Source organism: Hemicordylus capensis, chromosome 4, assembly GCF_027244095.1.
Source record: "Hemicordylus capensis ecotype Gifberg chromosome 4, rHemCap1.1.pri, whole genome shotgun sequence".
Taxonomy (NCBI): Eukaryota; Metazoa; Chordata; class Lepidosauria; order Squamata; family Cordylidae; genus Hemicordylus; species Hemicordylus capensis.
The window spans coordinates 18,343,082-18,366,627 of NC_069660.1; the positions used below are offsets into that span (position 1 = coordinate 18,343,082).

The 23,546-nt window shown below is 46.4% G+C and overlaps 1 protein-coding gene across 5 annotated transcripts in view; it reads left to right on the plus strand.

Annotated features, from left to right (window-relative positions):
- The window catches only part of SYCP2 (synaptonemal complex protein 2), a 173,825-nt gene extending 151,088 nt beyond the window's left edge, over nt 1–22,737 (plus strand). For all 5 annotated transcript variants that reach the window (XM_053245388.1, XM_053245387.1, XM_053245385.1 and 2 more), the window contains 3 exons: nt 2,585–2,663; nt 16,564–16,620; nt 21,752–22,737. In XM_053245388.1, the coding sequence (XP_053101363.1) occupies nt 2,585–2,663; nt 16,564–16,620; nt 21,752–21,826 (211 nt within the window). In that variant the 3' untranslated portion in view covers nt 21,827–22,737. The remainder of the gene's footprint in view (nt 1–2,584; nt 2,664–16,563; nt 16,621–21,751) is intronic.
- Nucleotides 22,738–23,546: the final 809 nt, after the last annotated feature.

A 23,546-nucleotide genomic window follows, 5' to 3' on the forward strand; every position in this document is an offset into this window, starting at 1 on the left:
GTAAGAAATGTTTAAGGAGTTTGCAGGGTTTAGGTTTAGACACTGTAGTTGAGAAGCTGTATAGTTCACTTTAGTTTAGAAAAAGACTAAGGCAGGGGTGAAACAATGGCTGACATCCAGACTAACTCAGTGCTGTCACAGGAAGTTGGAGGAGTGAATTTCAATTATCTCTTTCCCTCTGAAGCCTATTGTTTTACTGTAAACCGCCCGGACACAACATGTGTTTTGGGCGGTATATAAATTTTATCTATCTATCTATCTATCTAAATCTGCCCAAAAATATCTATCTAAATCTGCCCAAAAATATGTCCCTGAGAGCTGCACTAGCATTGCACTGCTGTTGCAGCAGCGCAGCACTAGTCTGAATGTTATCCAGTGGCTTTAAAAGAAGACTAGACAAATTCAACAGCCATGTTAACTGAGCAAAGAGGCACCTTTTAAAAGTGTTGATTCTGTTATATTTAGCAGAGGGAGAGCAACTGTCTCTATCTACCCCCAGAACAGCATCCTTCCAGTGGTTGATTCTGGTGTCTGCCTTATGCTTCTTTTTAGATTTTTATCTCTTTTGGGACAGGGAATCACCTTGTTTACTATTTATTGTTCTATGTAAACTGCTTTGAGAACATTTATTTATTATTTATTTATTTGTCATATTTTTATACCACCTGATATGTACATCTCTAGGCAGTGTACACATTTTAATATTAAAAATCACAGATTAAAATACATAAAACACAATAAAACAATATAAAACAAATTATTAGAATTAATTCTAATTAAGAGCTTGCGAGAACAGGAGAATCTTGAGGATCTTCCTGAAAATAAACAGAGAGGGAGATATTATTATTTCAGCAGGGAGCATATTCCAAAGCCTTGGAGCAGCCACAGAGAAAGCCCGGTCCTAAGTCGCCACCAGACGAGCTGGTGGCAACTGTAACCGGACCTCTCCAGAAGATCATAAAAGGTGGCATGGTTCATGACAAAGGAGGCACTCTCTTAAATAGCCTGGACCCAAGCCGTTAAGGGCTTTATAGGTAATAACCAGCACTTTGTATTTCACCCAGAAACATATCGACAGCCAGTGCAGTTCTTTCAAAACCGGTGTTATATAGTCTCTTCATGTTGTCCCAGAGACTAGTCTGGCTGCTGCATTCTGTAACAATTGTAGTTTCCAGACTACGTACAAAGGCAGCCCCATGTAGAGCACATTACAGTATTCAAGTCTGGAGGTTACCAGCATATGTACTACTGTTTTAAGGTCATTCACCTCTAGAAATGGATGTAGCTGATGTATCAGCCGAAGCTGATAAAAAGTGCCCCTGGCCACCGCCTAAACCTGAGAAACCAGGGAGATCTTTGGGTCCAGGAGCACTCCCAAGCTACATACCTGATCTTCCAGGGGGAGTGTAACCTCATCCAGAACAGGCAGATCTAAACCATCTCTTGGGTCCCAACCCCGCATAGTCAGTACCTCCATCTTATTTGGATTCAACTTCAGTTTGTTATCCCTCCAACAGCCCATTACCGCCTCCAGGCAGGCATTTAGAGAAGATATGCCATTTCCTGATGAAGTCAACATGGAGAAGTAAATCTGGGTGTCATCAGCATACTGATAACATCCAGCACCAAACCACCTGATGATCTCTCCCAGCAGTTTCATGTAGATGTTAAAGAGCATTGGAGACAGTATGGAGCCTTGTGGAACTCCACACTTCAGTTTTTGCTTTGCAGAACAACACTCTCCAAGCGACACCATCTGGAGTCTGCCAGAGAAGTAGGAGCAGAACCACTGTAAAACAGTGCCACACAATCCCACATCCCTCAGTAAATCCAGAAGGATACCATGGTTGATGGTATTGAAAGCCACAGAGAGATCCAAAAGGATTAGCAGAGTCACACTCCCATTGTTGATAGCCAGTTGGAGATCATCCATCAGGCCGACCAAGGCAGTTTCAACCCCATAGTCCGCATGAAAGCCAGTTTGAAATGGGTCTAGATAATCTGCATCATCCCAAACTGTCTGTAGGTGAGAGGCCACCACCCACTCAATCACCTTGCCCAACCATGGAAGGTTAAAAACAGGTCTGTAATTAGATAACTCCAAGGGATCCAATACACGTTTCTGCAAAAGTGGTTTAATAATGACCGCTAATGATAATACCACTTTTTGCCGAAAATTGGTATATAAATATTCTTGGTGGTAGTAGTAGTAGGATGATCCATGATGGCTAAATGGAGCCTCCATGATCCAAGACAGTGTGCCACTGATTACAAGGTAAAGGGGGTAACAGCAGCTAGGGGCTATTGCCTTCATGTCATGATTGAGGACTTCTTGGAGACATCTGGTTCGCCACTTTGGGAAACAGGATCCTGGTCTTCAAGGACCTTTTGAACCAACAGGACTTTTATGTTCTTATGTCTGCATTTACAAAATAACAAAATATAGTCCAAACAATTATTTTCATAAGTGTTTTTAAATGTTTGGTTTATAAAGATCAATTTCCCCTCTTCTTAATCTCTTGGGTTTTCCCTCGCTGTGTTATAGTGAAACACTGAAATTGTGTTTTGATCTATATTCTTTTAGACTTCAGAATCTGAAAACTTCGTTTGAAAAAAACATATATCATACTGCTGACTGTGAGGAAAATATTTTTACTTCTGAGGTATGCTGTTTCTCCTCCTGCTTTACAGAAAAGAAGAAAATACAATCATATAACCATATTTCAAAGCCACCTAATGGCGCAATGGAGAAATGCTTGACTAACAAGCAGAAGGTTGTGGGTTCGAATCCCCACTGGGAAACACCTATATCGGGCAGCAGCAATATAGGAAGATGCTGAAAGGCATCATCTCAGACTGTGCGGGAGTAAGCAATGGTAAACACCTCCTGTATTCTACCAAAGAAAACCACAGTGCTCTGTGGATGCTAGGGGTCTAAATTGACTTGATGGCACACTTTACCTTACTATATTTCAAACCTCCTTCAGTGTCTAAAAAGATATATCCAGTAAGATAAACTAGTGAACATGGAAAATATGGAAGTGTTCTCATGGTTGGCTTCTTCCAGCAACAATCCTTTGTGTCTACATAGGGTCTTTAAAAAGCAGTTCATAGACAGTTTCAAGAGTAACGAATTTTGGGAAAGTAGATATTGTAGTAAGAATGCTGCACTTCTCATTTGCTGGGGTCAAGGACATCTCCAGGTGTTATACCACTCACAAACTCCAAGGCAGGACAGTTTTAATTAGTGAAATAGAAAAGCACACCTACTTGAACCTGAGGAGGATAGCCCCACCCCAGTTCTTTCTGACCTACATAGCTCCAGGTAGCCTAAAAATTCTCTTCTCTGCCTTTACTGATTTTTACTCTCTCTCTCTTCCTTACTTAGATCTTCAATTTTACTGCTATTTCTTGTTTATGCTATAAAAAAACCTTTACTTTAAAATTTCAAGCCTATTTCCCCCTTCTCCTTCTCTTCCCCCGTTACCTCTTCCCCCCTGCTTTGGAGTGTGCAGTAGGGTGAGCTGGTCTTGTGGAGAGCTGGTCTTGTGGTAGCAAGCATGACTTGTCTCCTTGGCTAAGCAGGGTCCACCCTGGTTGCATTTGAATGGGAGACTACAGGGGAGCACTGTAAGATATTCTGCTTAAGAGATGGAGCCGCTCTGGGAAGAGCATCTTGGTTCCACGTTTCCTCTCTGGCATCTACAAGATAGGGCTGAGAGAGATTCTGCAGCCAGTCTTTGCAGACCAGGCCTGTTCAACCTAGGCCCCCCAGCTGTTTTTGGACTACATCTCCCATAATACTCAACCACAGTGGCCAATAGCCAGGGATTATGGGAGTTGTAGGCCAACATCTGCAGGAAGGCCGAAGTTGAGCAGGCCTGGTGTAGACAATACTGAGCTAGATGGAACAATGGTCTGACTCAGTATATTGCAGCTTCCTATGTTCCTATGGTACAAGATGATTCTTGACCATAAGGGAAAGAGACAGGGTTGCTTCCCAGGGGCGACCAGAGCTCCCGGATCACCTCCTCCCTTACTAAGGGCGTCGGCACTGGCCACTCTAAAGCTGCCCAGGCCAAACACCGGCAAGGCCACCACAAGTCTGCTGCCTTCGGGTGCCTGAGGCTGGCGTGCCTCAGAGAGAAGCGGAACATCGGAGTGGCAGGAGGGCTCCAGAGTTCCGTCAATCTTCATGACGGGTCTCAACCGGGCAGTGGCGCTACCCCTTCCAAAGCCTCCTCCTTCCTCAGCTGAGATGAGGGCTTGGGAGTGTGGGAAAAGATAGGCGCAGCAGCAACAAACAGCTCTGTAATGGCACCAGTGGCTGAAAATAGCACCATTACAGTGCAAATGGCAGAAAAGAGTGCCAAAGACGGAGAAACTTCGAAGCGGGCCATTAGAGAGACATCGGCAGCAGTCAAGGTAACAGGGGGCGCACAGGACCAGAGCTGGGATCAACAGAACAAGAAGCTGGTGAGATCTCTCGTGTGGGTGGGTCCACAGCAAGTCCTTCATTGATGAGCCCCAGCATACCAAAAGCAGTTCCCCGTGAGTGGCAGACCTGGTTCAGGAATATACTGTGGACATGATTCATCAAATTAGAAAAAGAGTAAAAAATAGAAGAAATGAAAAAGGGTTTCCTCTACATCTGAGGATTCCTTTTCATCTGGTTCGGCTAGCCCAACACCCAAAAAAGTAAAGAGGAAAAGGAAGCATTATTACAGGCTCTCATTCTAACAAATGTAAAAAGTCCTTGGCTTCTAAGTGCAAAAATCAGGATCAGCATTCCTCTGATTTATGAAGTCCAGATTCTGGGGACCCAAATGTAGAAAACCCCAGACCTATGGTTCCTAATAAACATATGCCTCTAGCGACACCAGTTCTTGATTTAGAGGCTGATCCTGAGGAGGGGACAGATAGACCAGATGCTGAAAATCATGAACCTGACATTGTCCCTAACAAGGAGGAGGGTTAATGGTTGGGGGAGGGAGGAGATCCTGAATCTGGCAATATCTCACAGCATCTTTTCGTTTCAGAGGACTTGAACCATCTTATGTCTAGAGTAATTGCCACAATTGGGTTGCAATCAAAGGTGACACCAGAGCAGGCACCATCAGCTAAAGAGGACTTGCTTTTCTCTAGGGCAAAACCTAGGAACATGTTGACAGAAAGGCAGAATTTGCACTTAGGAGAGTGCACGATAATTCCCCACTGTCCATGCAGTCCTCTGCTGCAGCTTCTATGGTTGCCAGGGCATCCCTTTTGTGGGTGGATGATCTCCTTAGTGACCCGCCATCTGATCCAGTAATAATGAGGCAGCAATTAGTAAAGATTCAAAAAGCGCAGGCATTTGTGGCGGATACCACACTGGACTCAATTAGATTTTCTGCAAGAGCATCTGCAGCGTCTGTAGTAGGTAGAAGACACTTGTGGTTAAAAAGCTGGCAAGTGGACTCCACATCAAAGAATAACCTGAATGCAGTACCATATGGCACCACTAGGTTGTTTGGAGATGCTGCTCTTAAGGATGTATTAGTTGAATCAAAAGACAAGAGAAAGACTATGCCATCCACACCTCACAAGCCCGATAGAGTGGTTTTCAAGAAACCCTTTCAGCAATTCTAGCCCTTTCGGGGCTTCCGGTCCTTCAGGGGCTGGAACAGATTTCAGAGCGCAACACAGTTCATGGAATCACTGTTTCACAGCCAGGTGTTTTGGAAACTCCAGTCTTTTAACCAGAACAAGCAAGCTAAGCCACAACAATGACTCAGGAACCACCAGGCTAGGAGGCCACCTGTTGGAGTACTTCCACATGTGAGAGTCCTCCATGATGGACAGATGGGTCCTAAGCATTATTCAAAGGGGATACAAGATAGAATCGGATGCCCCTCCCTCCCACAGATTCCTGCCAGTACTGCGCTCTCGCTCTTTTATCAAGCACATAGAGCTCCTAAAGTCAGTTCAACACCTGGAAGACATAGGAGTGGTGGAGTCGGTTCCAATCTGCCTGGAGGGAAGGGGCGTCTATTCTATCTTATTCAACATCCCTAAAAAGGACAGTTCAAGAAGAGCGGTTCTGGACCTGAAGTATCTAAACAAGTGGGTAAAGCATGTATGCTTCAGGATGGAGTTGCTACACTCGATGGCAGAAGCACTTCACCATCTGGATTTTCTGTCATCCATAGACCTGAAGGAAGCTTACTTGCATGTTCCCATCCATCAGGGCAGCCATCATCTGCTCAGATTCAAGTATGCCGGAAGGCATTACCAGTATGCCACCCTTCCATTCGGACTATCTTCGGCCCCTTGGATCTTTACAAAGATACTGGCTCCCATCATGGCATACCTCCATCTGCAAGAAATCCAGATATTTCCATTTCTGGACAACCTCTTGGTCCAGTCTCTTTCAAAGGTGGCAGCAGAGCGAGATCTATTAACAATTCTTTCGACGCTAAGGGAACATGGGCTCCTGATCAACCAAGAGAGAGTCAGCTGGTCCTGTTGCACAGGCTTCAACACCTGGGATATGATCCAGTACCTTCTTTTTCTGCCCCAGAATTGATTCCCGATTATCACTTCAGAGATCAAGGCAGCCCTCTCAGCCCCCTCAGTGTTACTTCTCATACTGGTAAGGATTTTAGGCCTGATGGTCGCAACACTGGAAGCTGTTCCATGGGTGAGATTTCATCTAAGAGCCCTGCCATGGTTCCTATTACAGTAGCAGTCTGCCATTGCAGAGAAGAGGCACATACTACTACACTTGCCTCCCCAGGTTCATCTGTCTCTCAGATGGTGCCTGTTACCACAGAATTTACTGCAAGGAAAACAGTTTCTGGGCCCCTCCCCCCCCCCCCGGCCTGGCTGATAATAACCATGGATCTGGTTCGAGATCCGTCGATGCCCATAAGAATGGGTTCTGCGCCTGCGCAGGATCCCTGCGGTATCCATGCCTGAGCTCGTCGAAGCGCCCAAGCCACGCCCCCACGCTGCTGCGTGCTATATAAGGCGTGGCTGAGGCGCGTAGTCCCTCAGTTCTTTTCCGACCGCCTTGTGTCCTGGACCTGCGGTCTGTGCCTCTTCGTCTTTACTAGTTCCTCTGTTGTTCATCTATCCTCTTGACTCGGACTGGAAATTTCGGACTTCTCTGGCTCTATCTGACTTGGACTGGCTTCTGTGACTTCTCTGGCTCTACTTACGGAACGGCATTCGGTGATTCTCTGGCTCTTGTTTTGGACTGGCTTCGGTGACTTCTGGCAAACGGACGCGGTACGGCTTTGACCTTGATATGGCTGATGGAAAAAAATCTTTTAAATGGTGTGAAGGCTGCAGGGCTAAGTTACCTTCCAAAGACCTTCATGATCTCTGCCTTTTGTGCCTTGGTGAGGAGCATAACGTCTCCTCCTGTAAAATCTGTCTGTCTTTCTCGAAACAGACTCGAAAGAATCGGGCTCTTCGCCTCCCTGCGGCGATTTACGATGATGTTTTGAGCCCTTCTACGCCAGGCACTCCTCGACCGTCGACATCTAAGGCGCCAAAACCTTCTTCAACGTCGAGCAGGGAAAAAACCTCCGACATAGTTCCCGCCAAAACTTTGTCGATGTCGAGAACCGCTCGACACTTGAAACCGCTCGACACTTGAAACCGCTCGACACTTGAAAAGACCCCATCAAAGAGCTCAGGCTCTTCTACCTCGAAGCCCTCTCATCACTCCAAAGACCGTGATAAGGCTTCGAAACATCGACATGGCGACCTCTCGACTCCGACTGACTCTAAACGTCGAAAGATTCGCGAGAGCCCACGGGGTCACACACCATCTCCCTCTACGGCATAATCATTGGACTCGGTATCAAAGCCATCGACGTCGACTGACTCCGCAGTACAGATGGTGGTTCTGGAGGAGCTACCTGTTTCCTCGACACCGATAATTATCGACGTGGATGCCCCGGCATCGCATCCTCCCGTTACCGACATGTCGACATTGAGAATGCTTGATGCCGAACCATCTCAAATGACTACATTGGACCCTGTTTCCTCCTTTGACGCTGGACAAGTTTTGCGCGACGACGAGCGGGCTTCGAACCTTCATCGCTCTCTACGAGCTTTGGTACCGACAGCAAGAACTCTCTCACCGGCTCTGACACCTCTGGCTTCGTCAGCCTCGCCTTCGACACCGCAAGCCTCGGCTTTTGTGCCATCCACCTTGCACACTCCAGTCCTGTCGACATCGACGCAAGTAACCCCTCGATATCGACCCCCGATACCGACTTTCCAGGTTGTGGATGTCGATGCCGAAGTGTCTCTCCCAGCAGCAACCCGATCTCTTCTGTCTCTCCTAGACTCGACGTCGAGCGGCCGCTCGACATTCACCGGCTTCCCTTCAGTGGGCATTGAAGCTGAGGAAGGAACACCTACCTCGTCTCATCCTCCGGCTCCACCATCCTCCAGCAACTTGCCACACGCTCCTTGGCTTTCCTGTGGCTACAGACACCCTTCATTGGGAGTCTCTTCTCCAGCTTGTCCCTACAGAGATGGTGCTAACCTGCCCTGGAGGCCAGTGACACCTGCTCATCCCTTTTCCACCTTTGCGACAATTGCGACCCAAACGTATGGCTCCACGAGGGGCCATCGCGCCACACAGACTTCATCAATCCAACTTACGTCTACATCTACACAGACAGATCTTCTAACACTACAAAACAATTCAGCCACGCAAACGGATCCTCACCGTGCTGAGGACGCTCAGCTGCAACCTGCCTCTCCTTCGGAACATTACGGCTCCTCTGACTTTGAGTCCGACCCTGAAGACACCAGCTCTATTGTGGAACCACCTACAGATGTGGCACCAAATGATGAAATGAAAGCATACCACAAACAGATTCGGGCCATGGGTGATGCTCTTGGTCTAGATATCCAGTCACAGTTGGCAACTATTGATGACCCAGTATATAAATTTATGTTGAAGTCTCAAATGACTGCCCCAGCTGCCCTTCCAATGGCTTGCCAGTAATTACAAGGGCTGCGAAATGCGCTTGGGAAGTCCTCCACACTTCCACCCCGACTTCAAAAAAATTGGAAAGTCTTTATAGGATTCAAGAGAAGGACAATGACTATCTGCTCAAGCACCCGGCGCCTAACTCTCTAGTAATAGATTGTGCTGTGGCGTCTAAGTCTGGCAAGAGGTACACAGTCCCTCCTGACAAGGAAGGCAGGAAACTGGACCTATTGGGAAGGAAGATCTATTCGACTTCTTGCCTTTCTATTAAGGTAGCGAACTATGCAGCCTACACTACAATGTATACTCATGGTCTCTGGGAACAGTTAGAAAAAGATTTGGACTGCCTATCCTTAGAAGACTTTAAGGCTAAGTTCCACCAAGTCCTAGAGAACTCAGGGGACCTAACACGCAGACAGCTCAGCATTGCCAAACATCTGGCTGAGAGCGAATCCCGGGCAATGACGGCAGCAATAACCCTGAGAAGACATGCTTGGCTGAGGTCTACAGGACTCCAAATGGACATGAGAGAAAGAATAGAAGGATTGCCATTTGATGGTACCGGCCTTTTCAGTGAAACAACTGACTCCACTATGGAGCAGTTAAAGAAATCAAAATTCACTGCAAAGACTTTTAGCTCGCATCCCTCGACCTCTTCCTCAACATCAACGTACAGGAACAACTATGGAAAATTCAGACCTTCCTACAGACCACAAGACAGGCGTGGCTTTAGGAAGCCCTACTCTTCTTACCAACGTCGCCCGTTCTATCATAAGAAAAAGGCTCCTCAATCACAGCGAGCGAAGCCACAGGAGGCCCAGAAGCGTCTTTGAAACTGTGGACTGCCCATTGACACCTGCCTCCCTACCGTCTCCATGCATCCCCTCTTCCCTGCCTGCGGGGGCTTCTCCACCAGCACTGACGGATCTCTCCATCTTTCCGTCCCAGCCAATAATCAAACTGGCAAGCCATGCCCCCACATGGCACAATATAAAATTGGACCGATGGGTCCTGAAGATTATAATGTGTGGTTACGCGATCGAATTCAGGACTCTTCCACGCTTCATGGGGATAAGACGCACTCCCTCTTTGGAGCTGCTTCTACAGAAGGTGAAGGAACTGCTAGAGAAGGGGGCTATTGCCCCAGTGTCATGGGCAGACAGGCTAACGGGGTTCTAGTCACACTATTTTCAGATCCCCAAGAGGGATGGGGGGATCCGTCCCATCATGGACCTCCGTTGCCTGAACAGGTTCATCCACGTCAAAAAGTTCCGTATGATGGCGTTGCAACAGATCCTCCCACTACTTCAGGGGGAAAAGTGGCTTGCGACGCTGGATCTCAGGGACGCCTATTTTCATATCAATATACATCCGGGCCACTGCAAATACCTATGTTTCACTGTCGGCGACACAGCGTTTCAATACAATGTATTGCCCTTCGGATTGTCCACCGCTCCGAGGGTTTTTACAAAATGTATGGCAGCGGTGATTGCCCATCTAAGAACCAGGGGTGCATCGGTCTATCCCTACCTGGACGACTGGCTCCTGACCGCAAAGGACAAAGACGAGTTAGTTTTGCACATCCAATATGTAGTGAACCTACTTCACGACTTGGGCATCCAGATAAACTGGGAAAAATCGCATCTGGAACCATCACCAATAATCTCCTACATAGGGGCAATCCTAGACACAACACAACAAAAAGCTTTTCTCCCGGAGGACAGATTCAACTGCATTCTGAATCGCATCTCCAAGTTTCAAGATCATCCCCTACAACCAGCCCGTATGATTCAACGTCTGTTGGGTCTAATGTCAGCTTGCAATACAGTGATCTATTATGCAAGACTCAAAATGAGAAAGCTCCAACTCTGGTTTCTTTCAGTATTTCATCCCATCAGAGACAGTCAATCGAAGCGCCTTCTACTTCCCCCGGAAGTACTTCGGTCGCTCTCCTGGTGGACCAACCAAAAAAACCTACTCGAGGGAGTACCCTTTCAATCCCCCTCCCCTTCAGTTTGGATGGCGACGGATGCCTCGCTCCAGGGCTGGGAGGCCCATTGCGACAACCACAAAATTCAAGGGAAGTGGTCCCCTCAACGTGCCAAATTGCACATCAATTTCCTAGAACTTCTGGCTGTTTTTCAAGCACTACAGTCATTCCTACCTGTCCTTCAAGGGAAAATTGTTCAGATCCACCTCGACAACACAACCGCTCAGGCATATATAAACCGCCAGGGAGGGACAGTCTCCCGAAGTATGTGTGCTCTCAGTGTTCAGATGTGGCACTGGTGTATTCTACATCGCATTTACCCCATAGCTGTTCACATCAAAGGTCTGGACAACACCCTAGCAGACAACCTGAGCAGAGTCTTCTTGCAGGACCGTCAGCACGAATGGGAACTCCGGACAGATGTGATAACTCCCTTCTTCGACCGATGGACGAGGCTTTCAGTGGACCTCTTTGCTTGCTCAGAAAACACGAAATGCGATCGCTTCTGTTCGAGGGCGGGCCACGACACTCTTTCTCTCGGAGATGCCTTTCAGTTGGATTGGTCCCTAGAGACGCCTTACATGCCCCCCCCCGCCACTAATACACAGAGTGGTAGCCTGTCTTCTCTGCAATCCGACCAGCTGCATCCTAGTGACTCCGTGGTGGCCAAGGCAACCTTGGTTTCCACAGGTACGCAGACTGGCAAAGAACTGCTACGAATACCTACCTTACTATCCGGATCTCCTCACTCAAGACGGAGGTCTCATTCTGCACCCAGACGTCCAAACCCTCCGTCTAACTGTGTGGAGGATAATTTGCTGACTCATATTCTACTCAATCAGCGCAAGGAATCTATGCGCCGCAACTACAAGCACAAATGGGACCGTTTTAGATCATATGCACGCTCCAAGGGATTCCTCCCGAAACGAGCTTCAGTCCGTGAGGTTCTACGATACCTTACATCTTTGAAAGCAAAAGGTCTGGCTAACGTGTCTTTGAGAGTCCATGTATCTGCGTTGTCCGCATACCATCCGGGTAGTGATGGATCTACACTGTTCTTGCACCCGTTAAGCAAGGCCTTCCTGAAAGGCCTGTTAGGGGTGTACCCTACAATCAGGACACCAGTAGAACCATGGAGCTTATTGCTGGTTCTGTCATCACTGACTCAGGCTCCCTTTGAGCCCATGGCTACGTCCTCCCTTAAACAACTTTCTTGGAAGACGAGCTTCCTGATTGCTGTCACAACAGCAAGGCATGTGAGCAAACTGACAGCTCTCAGGGTGGACTCCCCTTATACTTTATTTCATCTAGACAAGGTCTGTATGCGCTTAGACCCTACGTTCTTACCAAAAGTTGTATCTGACTTCCACTTGAACCAGGATATCATCTTGCCTACATTCTTCGGGAACCCTACTTCTGCTCTGGAGCGCTCGTTGCATGCTCTGGATGTACGCCGTGCCCTCCTGTACTACATGGACCGCACAAAACCCTTCAGACTCTCTACTCGCCTATTCATATCCTATAAGGGGCCAAGGAAAGGATCCCCAATTTCAAGACAAAGATTTCCAGATGGTTGGTGGAACTTATTCTCCTGACATATCATCTACAAGGCAAATCACCTCCAGAAGCCATTAAGGCCCACTCTACCAGGGCTGAGGCTTCTTCCGCTGCACACCTCTCTGGGGTCTCGTTCAGGAATATCTGTAAGGCCGCAACTTGGTCTTCAGAGTCTCCCTTTGTTAAGCACTACGCCATAGATGTACGCTCTGCAGCAGAGGCTACCTTTGGGAGAAGTGTTTTAAAACAGGTGTTATTTTGACTACTGCTCCCCCCTCCTAATGGAGCTTGCTAAACACCCATTCTTATGGGCATCGACGGATCTCGAACCAGATAGACAGGTTGCTTACCTGTAACTGATGATCTGGTAGAGATCCGTCGATATCCATAAGACCCTCCCGACCTTCCCCTCTGCAGTAGTGCTGCTTCTATGTGCGTACAGGTGTGTGGCCTCTATCCTCTTCGGATATTCTCGCTTTTTCATAGATGGACTTACCTGTAAAAAAAATTTTGATGATCGTCCTCCGCGGCGGTCGTCCAAGAACTGAGGGACTACGCGCCTCAGCCGCACCTTATATAGCACGCAGCAGCGTGGGGGCGGGGCTTGGGCGCTTCGAGGAGCTCAGGCATGGATACCACAGGGATCCTGCGCAGGCGCAGAACCCATTCTTATGGATATCGACGGATCTCTACCAGATCATCAGTTACAGGTAAGCAACCTGTCTATACCAGGAACAGGGGCTGGTGTGTGCACTGCCAACAGATGTCAGCACAGGGTACGTGGTCCCACAAGAAAAGGATCACAGTATAAACTGGCTAGAGCTGCAAGCCATCTGCTTAGCTCTGTCTTTCAACAGACTCTGCAGGGGCACCACGTCATAGTGAGAACGGACAACACAGCAGCGAAAGCCCATGTAAACCGACAAAGGGGGAACAAGATCAAAATTCCTTCACGAGGAAGCGGTCCTGTTAATCAGCTGGGTGGAGTTGCACCTGGGGTCCCTGACAGCTCACTATGTCAAAGGAGACCTAAATCAGCTAGCCAACTGGTTGAGTTGGGAAAATCTGATGCTGGGCAAATCGTCTCTGAACCCAAAGATTTTTCAGCAGATAGCCCATAGATTGGGAATGCCCATTATGGACTTGTTTGCAACGCCTCAAAATGCACAGTAACCAAAGTTCATGGCGAGATTCCCTTGCAAGGGAGTAGAAGATATAGACGTGCTGTTGACTCCGTGGCTGGATGGCCTCCTCTATGCTTTTCCACCTACGCCTCTGATGGCAAAGGTGTTGAAAAGAATACGTCTTCTAAAGGCAAGAGTAGCTCCGTTCTGGTCCGGGGGGCATGGTTCTCAAAACATTTACATGTAACAACACAGAACCATGGTTTCTGATGGTAACTCAGGACTTATTCCTTCAGGGTCCAGTACAACACTCAAATCCGGACTGGTGGTGGCTTGCCGCATGGAAACTGAGAGGCAGATCTTGAGTCAGCAGGGATATTCCAATAAGGTGTTAGAGACTATCCTGGCATCGCATAAATCTTCAACAAATCAGATATACCAATGCACTTGTAGAGCATTTTTGAGATGGGAGGCATGCCATTCTGTACCTCAGGAAGAGGCATCAATTCAGCACCTGCTACAGTTTCTACAAGAGGGACTAGAGTGGAGCCTGAAGCCAAACACTCTTAAGAGGCAAGTTGCATCCTTATTGAGCCTCATATCGGGCATTTCGGCTAAGTCTCTACACGCGCATTCTCACCTGAAGGGGTTTCTCAGAGGGGCCACATCTTTCTCTACACCAACAGTTCACCGTTTCCCATCTTGGAACTTGCATACAGTGTTGAAGGCTTTACAGTTTTCACCCTTTGAGCCCTTAACATGCATTCCTATACGTATCTTGTCATTTAAATTGGCATTCTTGATTGCCATTACGTCTGTGAGAAGGGTATCGGAATTACAGGCACTTTCAATTCAGAAATAGTATTGTATTTTCCAGGAGTCTGCATGTCTTATTCCGGACCCCTCCGTACGTACTAAGGTGGCGTTTTCATTTCATCAATCACAGGACGTTTTCCTCTCATCATTCTGCCCACATTCAGTGCACCCAACAGAAAAATGGTGGCACAAGTTGGATGTGTGACGTTACCTAAAAAAAATACATAAAACGATCCGCATCTTTCAGAACAGATTATCTTTTTGTTTCCTTTCTTCCTGTATCCATGAGAATAGCTGTGACATCATCTACCATTTCTGGATGGATTAGGGCCTGCTTAGTGCTGGTGTATGAGGCACAACGTCTCTGTCCTCCTACACGCATTGCTGCTCTTTCAACAAGGTGTGCAGCAACCTCAGCAGCTTTCTCCATGAATGCCCCCTGCAAGAAATATGTAAGGCAGCAACATGGAGGAGCACATCAACATTTACCAGACATTATAAGATAGACTCTTATGCTTCAGCACAAACAGCATTTGGAAGAATAGTGCTGCAACAGGTGCTTCCCCAGGAGTAAAGGGCACTTCCCCCCACTCTGGGTCTGGGAAACGTTCAGGCTGTGGTATGTCCCACGGAGATGTCCTTGACCCCAGCAACCAAGAACGGAGCATTGGTTCACTTACTGTAACGGCCTCTTCTGGTTGCTGTAGTCAAGGACATCTCTGCCTATCCAACTTGGTGCACTTTATTTCTGAGAGAACATTTTGTCTGCATTTTTTATTTTTTTCTGATTTGCACTACAGAACTGGATGGCACCAACTTTTATTAATGCACTTTTTATATGGCATTCATAGTCCGCTGTTAGGGTTCATGTTTGTTCCTTATGACCGTTGTTTTTATATGTTGGTTCGTTATGACTGTCTATTTCTAACATTTATATACTGTTTTATTTTTCCTATATCATGTCACTTGTCATGACACCTTTCATAACTTGGCCTGAAAGAACTGAGTCGGGGCTATCCCCCTGAGGTACGGGTAGGTGTGTTTTTCTATTTAACTAATCAAAACTGTGTTGCCTTGGAGCTTGTGAGGGGTATAACCCATGGAGATGTCCTTGACTCCAGCAACCAGAAGACGCCTTCATGGTAAGTGAACCATTGCTCTGTTTCCTAGGGAAGTATTATTACACGACAACAAACGTCATTACTCTTCTTCTAAATGAAGCAGGAAGTGGTTAATCCCAGCTCCAGATGCATTGGACAAATGTCTGGGTTTTTTGCCTGTGCACCCTAAAAATCGAATGTGTCAAGTACCCCCCTGACTCCTATGCTTCTATTATGAAGCTTCTATTAATAAATGAAACCTTTATATGAAGCCTCATAGCTCTGGAACTAAAACCAAACCTTTTCATGTGTAAGAGTGAAGTATGTTTCCAAGTTTAATTGTGGGCGGGGGTGTGTGTTGCTGTTTTTCAACTATCATGAGTTTGGGGGACACTAAATTAAGTCATAATATAGGAGGCCATAGAAAGGCAGGTTGAGAGTGAGAGGACCAGTGCACACTTCATTAAGCTCATGACTGAGGTTGACATGCTTGACTTTTAGAACTTAAGTTGCAGTCATGGAGGAGTCTCTGTATGTGATTACAGTCACAACAGTATTGGAGTCACGGCAGTACTGGAGGTGGCACCTTTAATCTTATGCCCCTGCCACAATCCCAGTCCAGATCACCTTCCTCCCATGGCTGCAATTTTCCCTGGAAGGGAAACACTGCTTGGTACCAAGGGGACCGAAATTTCCTCCCAGATTATATAACCGATACTGGGGAGATCATCAGGCCAAACATGCTATTAACATAATGTGAAGTTAGAGAGAGCTAGTTCTGGAATTCTCAGAGGAAAACCTGGGGCTCCCCAAGCCCCCAACTACAAATTAGCCAGCAGGTTGCAGTCCTCTAGCTGTTCTGTGCCAACACAGCAACTCTGAGATGTCTCGAGATTTTTCAGTAGCGCTTTTGACTTGAACTTGGTGGCTGAATTTAAGATTGAGAGGTTGAAAGCAAATTAGGTTTTGGTTATATTTTAGATGCATTTAATGAAAGAAGACATGAAGGGGCTCCAAGAAAAACTTCTTAAAGAAATGGTAAGTACAGCTATCATCTAATTGTGCCTGCTGCTAGCACAGGCACTTTTTTGTAAAGCAACCTACATACATAGATATAGATATAGATATAGATATAGATATAGATATAGATATAGATATAGATATATAATAAATTACATAAATAAATAAAGTTTTAATATTTTTAATATTGGGTTTTAAATATTTTAAATGTTTTAAATTATTTTAATTGTAAATCACCCAGAGACACAAGTTTGGGGCAGTACTCTCTCTATCTCTATCTCTCTCTCTCTCTCTCTCTCTCTCTCTCTCTCTCTCTCTCTCTATATATATATATATATATATATATGGGGGGGTCTTTTAAAACGTTACTTTAAAGCTTTGTTTTTGTAGAACTTCAAATAGGTTATCTTATGAAAGAAGAAAGATGAAAAATTGACCCTGATCCAAAGGTATTCAAGCAAAGCAGAAGGTTATATGGCTCCTGCTGTGCTTGAGAATGCACCCAACCCTTGGCTGATCAGCAGAGCACTGATCTGCTGGCAGCAGGTACTGGATTGATCCAGGTACCCCTCTCCCTTTCTCCATTGCCCATCAGTATTAATGCTTTCAAACACAGCACAAACTAACAGCACAAATCATCTGTTTAGCCATGCATGCTTAGTACAGGAGCCCTGAGCACATCCCCAAAAGTGCAGTTTTCTTTTTTTAAAAAGTCTTGTTTAGAACAACTGTATCCAAACTTTCAATTCACCCCACTGCCCCGCCCCCCGTGGCTTGCAATTCATAAGAACGTGATCAACATGCTTTTGCATGGGAGGAATGATCTATGAGCAAGAGACCTATTCCACTTAGAGGTGTGTTTTTTCCTTCTTGTTGTACCAGACAGTTAAGAGAGAACACACTTTCTCAGTTGCTGGGGTAAAGGACAACTCAATGGGTTTTCCCCTTCATGTTCTCCTAGGCAGGACTATGCTAATTAGCAGAAAGAACAGAAGCCTAGAGCCTGAAGGGGATAGCCCCGCCCCAGTCCTTTCAGTCCTGTGTGGCTCCAGGCAGATTTATTCTCTCTCCTCAGACATTTTCTCTCATACTTTTATCTAATCCATTCTTTCTTTTCCTCATAACATCTTTAAAAACCTTATACATTTACCTCTTTAAAACATTCTATATATATTAGAACTATATATATTAGAACGACCTTCTTTGATTTCCTTCAGTTTTACCCCCTCTATTCCTTCCCCTTCTCTCGTCTGCTCCCTGCTATGGAGCATGCAGGGATGATTTGTGTTACAAGGATGATTTGTGTCCCGAAGGGGAAAAGGCAGAGCAGCTTTCCCATGGCCACAAGAGCGCCGGGATTGCCCACTCCAACTGCGTTGATGCCAGCCACCTTAAAGCTGCCTGGCGAGACACTGGAGAAAGCCACAGCAAGTTTCCTGCCTTCGGGCTGTGGAATTGCAGTCACATGGCTCAAAATGCATCAGGGAAGGCTGGCGAGAACAAGCAAGAAGCAGCCCCTGGATCATTCTCCTTGCTTGCTGCCAGGCTGCAACGGGAAGCAGCAGCCTCCCTAAGAAAACCACCACCAATGGGAGCACAGTTGAGGGCGTGGACAGCCAGATTGGGTCCCTCTAAGGCAGCCTTGATGTCATTGGTGGAGCAAGGGGCCCCAAAGGGCAGTTGCACTGGAAATGGCACAAAAATGCCCAGCACTTCAGAAGGAGCACAGAAGGTGGTTTCGCGCAGCACCAGAGACTGGACCAGGACCAGGGGCTGCCAGGATTGCTGGTGATACCTCTCCTCGTTGAGAGCAGCCCCCACGTGGGTCATCAAAGCCAGTGCCCTGCTTTCCAAGGGAAGAGCTGCCTAGGGTTGTGCGTTTTATATATTTTTTCTGTTTTGTTTTTGGCCCGAATCCGAAACACCCCCATTTTGTTCTTTGTTCGAAATTGCAAAATCCGAATCAGAAACATTTTGGATTTTAAAAAATGGCCTCGGGGGAAAACTAGTGAGTGGGGGGTGGTAGTGCCCGATGGGTGGAAACTACCACCCAGGTTTCAGAGGAATTGGGCAAAGGGCTGATTTTTGGTGAATTTTTGAAGTATAGGATTTTCCCCATAGAGAAGAATGGAGGTTTCAGCAAAAGTATAGCTTCATGTTGGGGGGGGAGGGGTGGCCCAGAGCAGAGTAGGGTGGGTGGTAGTGTACAGTGGGGGCAAGGAAGCTGCCAGAAGTATTTCAAAGGAATTGGGCAGAGGGCTGATTTTTAAAGATGTAATGGAGTTTGTGCGTCTGTAAAGGTCTTCCCCATAGGGAATGATGGACCTCCATAATTCCTGCCCCATAACTGTACTTGGGGGGGCACGAAGGTGGCCCAGAGCGAGTGGTGGTGTAGAGCACATAGGGTGCCAACCACCCCCATGGGTTGCTAACCCATGAGGTACTGGGTTCTGTTGTTTCTTAGATGTTTTGAGTGTAGAATCAAATTCTCTGGTAGCATATGAGAGTGGATTCATGGTTTGTCATTGAAAATCTCATATGCTACCAGAGAAGCTACACTCAGAACACCTCAGAAACAACAGAACCCAGCACCCCATGGGTTAGCAACCCATGGGGTTGGTTGGCACCCTATGTGCACTACACCACCACTTGCTCCCAGACACCCCAGTGCCCCCCAGGTGGAGTTATGGGACTGCTGAAACCTCTATTTTTCCCTGGGGGGGAGACCTTAGAGAAGCATAAACTTCAACAATTCCTAAGAAATCAGTCCTTTGCCCTATTCCTTTGGAATCTGGGTTGTGGCAGGCACTCCTTGGGGCACTGCCACCCAACCCACTGTTTTGCCCCTCAGGCCCCCTTTCTACCCCGAATCTGCCCTAAAGACATGTCAACTTCAAAAATTCTTTAAAAATAAACCCTTTCCCCAATTCCTTTGGAATCTGGGTGGCAGCAGGCACCCATTGGGGCACTACCACCTGAACCACTCTTCTGCCCCCAAAGCCTCCTTTCTGCCCCAAATCCACCCCAAAAAACATCAATGTCACACATCAACAACAGCAGAGCTTTGGAAGAAAATCAGGCAGATTTCCAAAGGTCATGGACATTCACATACACACAACAGTGTGAAACAACAACAATAAAATTCACACTGCCCCACTAGCCAATGAGGGTAAAATTTACCCTTAAATTTGCTTAAAAGGAATAAGGAGGCAATTGCCAGCAGATCAGCTAATGCTTTCGCTGGCCAATCTGCGGGTTGGGAGGGCTGGAAATTCAAACAGATGTCAAAACTCAAATTGGAGACTGAAGGAGAAAGACCTTTTGCGATTGCAAAATGGAGTTCCAAAACAGCCGAAACAACAAAACGTTTTGTATCCGAAACAGGGACGTTTTGTTTTGGCTACGAAATTTTCTGTTTTGAGCATTGGGTGTTTTGTTTTGGCTACAAAACAGCCGAACTGGCCTGTTTTGTGCACAAAACATTTTGTATCCGAAATGAATCCCTAGAACTGCCACCCCCTAGAGTGGCGGGCGTGGTTCAAGAATGCTATCTTTGATACTGTTCAGCACCTCAAGCCTCATGTTAAAAATAAAAGATCCAAAAAATGTAAACAAGTTTCCTCATCATCTGAGGAATCTTCATCCTCAAGATCATCTAGTCCAGGGTTTCTTAACCTTGGGCCCCCAGATGTTGTTGGACTACAACTCCCAGATTCCCCAAACATGGCCTTTGTGGCTGGGGATTCTGGGAGTTGTAGTCTAAGAACATCTGGGGGCCCAAGGTTAAGAAACCCTGATCTAGTTCATGCCCTAAAAAACCTACAAAGAAGAGAAAACACACTACGCATTTGAAAGGGTCCAGGGGTTCAAAACACAAAGCTAAAGAGCAGCACTCCTCAGATCAGTCAGGTCCAGACTCAGGAGATCCTAACGAACTCAACCGCAGTCCCCCAGTCCCAGATAGGCATAAGGTGCCAGTAACACTTCTAATCAATCTGGAAGCTGATCCTGAAGGGGAGCCAGATGGAGATGGACCCAGACTCCAACAATGTGTCACAGCGCCTTTTTGTGACTGAGGACTTTAATCCACTAATGTCTAGAGTCACTGCAACTATTGGATTACAATAAAAGGTAGCACTAGAGGCTACACAGACAGCTAAGGGGGACCTGGTGTTCCCTAAGGCTAAGCCTAGGGATATGTTACTACCAATGCCAGAATGCTTCACTGAGGCAATAAAACAGGAATGGCTCCTACCAACAACTAATAGAAAACAAATGGCGGTGGCAGATTGCTATTACTCTTTCCTATAAGAATCCTCAGACTTATTTTTTAAAAAACCCAACACAGATGCACCGGTGGTGCAATTAGTGTCAGGATCATTGCTCCCGAGGCATGGAGAGACAACCTTGAAGGATCCTTTAAAAAAAAAGAAAAAGGCAGAAATATCTTTTAGGAGAGTTCACGAGAACTCCTCACTGGCAACTAAATCCTCAGCGGCAGCTTCAATGGTGGCTAGGGCAACCTTATTGTGGGTTGATGACTTGCTCAATGACCCACTATCAGATCCAGTCAGAATGAGGCAGCCATTACTTAAGATCCAGAAGGCTCAGGCCTTCGTGGCGGATGCCATGCTAGATTTGATAAGATTTTCCTTCAGGGCATCTGCAGCAGCGGTGGTGGGCAGGAGACACCTCTGGCTAAAGAGCTTCCAAATGCTAGCCACAGAGGCCAGATAGGCGTTTTCTGCCATAGAGGCATCCCCCATGCTGTTGCTGGCCCCGCAAATGGCGTCGGCAGATGCGCCTACGCCATTTACATGCCAATGGTGCGCGAGGGATGCCGGGGACGCATCCCATCGCCGTGGTGAAGGATTTTAGAGGGGCAAGTGGCACAAGCTGCCATTTGCATGGAAGTTGTTCCATAACAATAGCGCCATGGTGGGACAGCAGGGGCTTGGAGGACGGCCAGCCAAAGGCCACTGCAATGCTAAGAGTTGTAGTGAATAACATCTGGGTATCCCTGCTAGAGGGAACAGTGATGGGAGCTGCAATTGTTCAAGTGACTTCTCTGATTCAAAGCAAAATCAAGTTCTTGCAGTTAAATGTTTTTTTTTTAAGATATCTAATATATGATTACTTTTTACCACAGCATGAAGAAGAATTGCTTAATGTTCGTAGAGGACTGCAGTCACTATTTATGGCAGAAGACAGGAAATTACTATAAACGCAAGGATATGAAAGAATATGCATGTTTGTATTGCATTTCTGTTACGTGTGAATGGCCCATAATTTCAGCAATATATCTACTGGTTAATGGGATTTAATTGCAGACAGCAAAATATCTGCATGAAAATGTCTTTTATTGTTATTGTAATTTATGTAGATAAAGTATATTTTATGTTAAATTGTATTTACATTTCACTAGGTAGGGTAGGTTGTAATATGTAAATGTTTTATTTTTAAAAGAAATGCTGTTTGAAAAGGAACTCATCAATTAAGGATACATCTAGAATGCAGTGGCTGACATACTGTGCATGTTCACATGTTCATTGCAATATAATGTTCATTACTTGCACAAGAGTGCTTTTGCATAAACACAGGAATTGTGCAAACACAGGAACTGTGCAAACGCAGTTGCCCAATCAGAAATAATGGTTGCCAAATGCGCAACTAGCAAAATGCTCTTGTAGAACTATGTTAACATTATGTTGTGGCATGCACGTAACATTGCGCAATATGTCATCCATTAACAGTCTAATTATTTAGTCACGGCTCCATTGGCTTCATTAGGACACAGTCATAGCTAATTTCAGCTGGACTGAAGCCAGTTATTTAAATTGAACATTTAAAAGGCTCTTTCCACATGATGAGCAAATGCATTAAATCTTTGGATGTGTTCATGGTCTTCCCATTGAAAATAACGACCATATTTTATTAATTGAAATGCAGATTGTAATTAGAAATTATTTAGCTATGGGGGGCATGTTTGGGTAGGTTTTATCTGTAGAATTAGCTTTTAACTGGAATTTCTTTAAGTTAAAAAAAATCTAAATATGTTCTTTAACTGTATTGGAAATGTATATTAAAATTACAAAAATGTACATTTGGAATGATTAAACTATTTTTTACAAAATATTGATAAAAACGGCTGTTATCCTTTCCCTACCATTTTGAACCAGTGATCAAAGGGGATTTACATGTAGGGGCAAAAGACGTTCAATGCAATTCTATAGGGACAAATATTCCACCCTTGTTAAATGTTTTCTGACTCAGTCTGAAACGTACATGATTGCCTAGATTATTGCTCCTATTCACCAAGAGCATGTTGTGGTTGTTTTCTCTGCCACCCACCCCAGCCCCACAAGTATTCTTATAATTTTTGTTATGGAAGCACACTAAAACATACATGGCTATGTTATGCAAGCAACTGTATTATTTATATCATGTACTGTGAAATAGGGATGTGCACGGTCCGGAGCAGTCCGGACCGGCACCGAAGGGGGGCCTTTCTTTAAGGGCGGGGAGGGCTTGCTTACCCCTCCCGCCTCTTTGCCCCCTCCAGCGCCCGTATTTAACAGACTAACGGGGCGCTGGAAACCAGCCGCTGCCCCCCCCGCCGCGAGTAGATTTACCCCCAAAACTACCAATGCCGCCGCCCGCCAGCCCTCCCTCCCTCCCAGCTGCCCGCCCGCCCGAGTCCTCACCCGATGCTTTAGTAAAAAACAAGAGGAGCTACCGGACAGAGCTCCTCTCGCTAGGAAGGCCTGCTGCATACTGAAGGCGCTTTGCGCGCGCGCACATGCGCACACCGCAAAGGATGCCGATCGCCGGAGGCCCGGTCTACCCGCCGGGAAAAGGCCGGGTAGACCGGGCCTCCGGCGATTGGCGTCCTTTGTGGCGCACGCATGCGCGTGCGCGCAAAGCGCCTTCAGTATGCAGCAGGC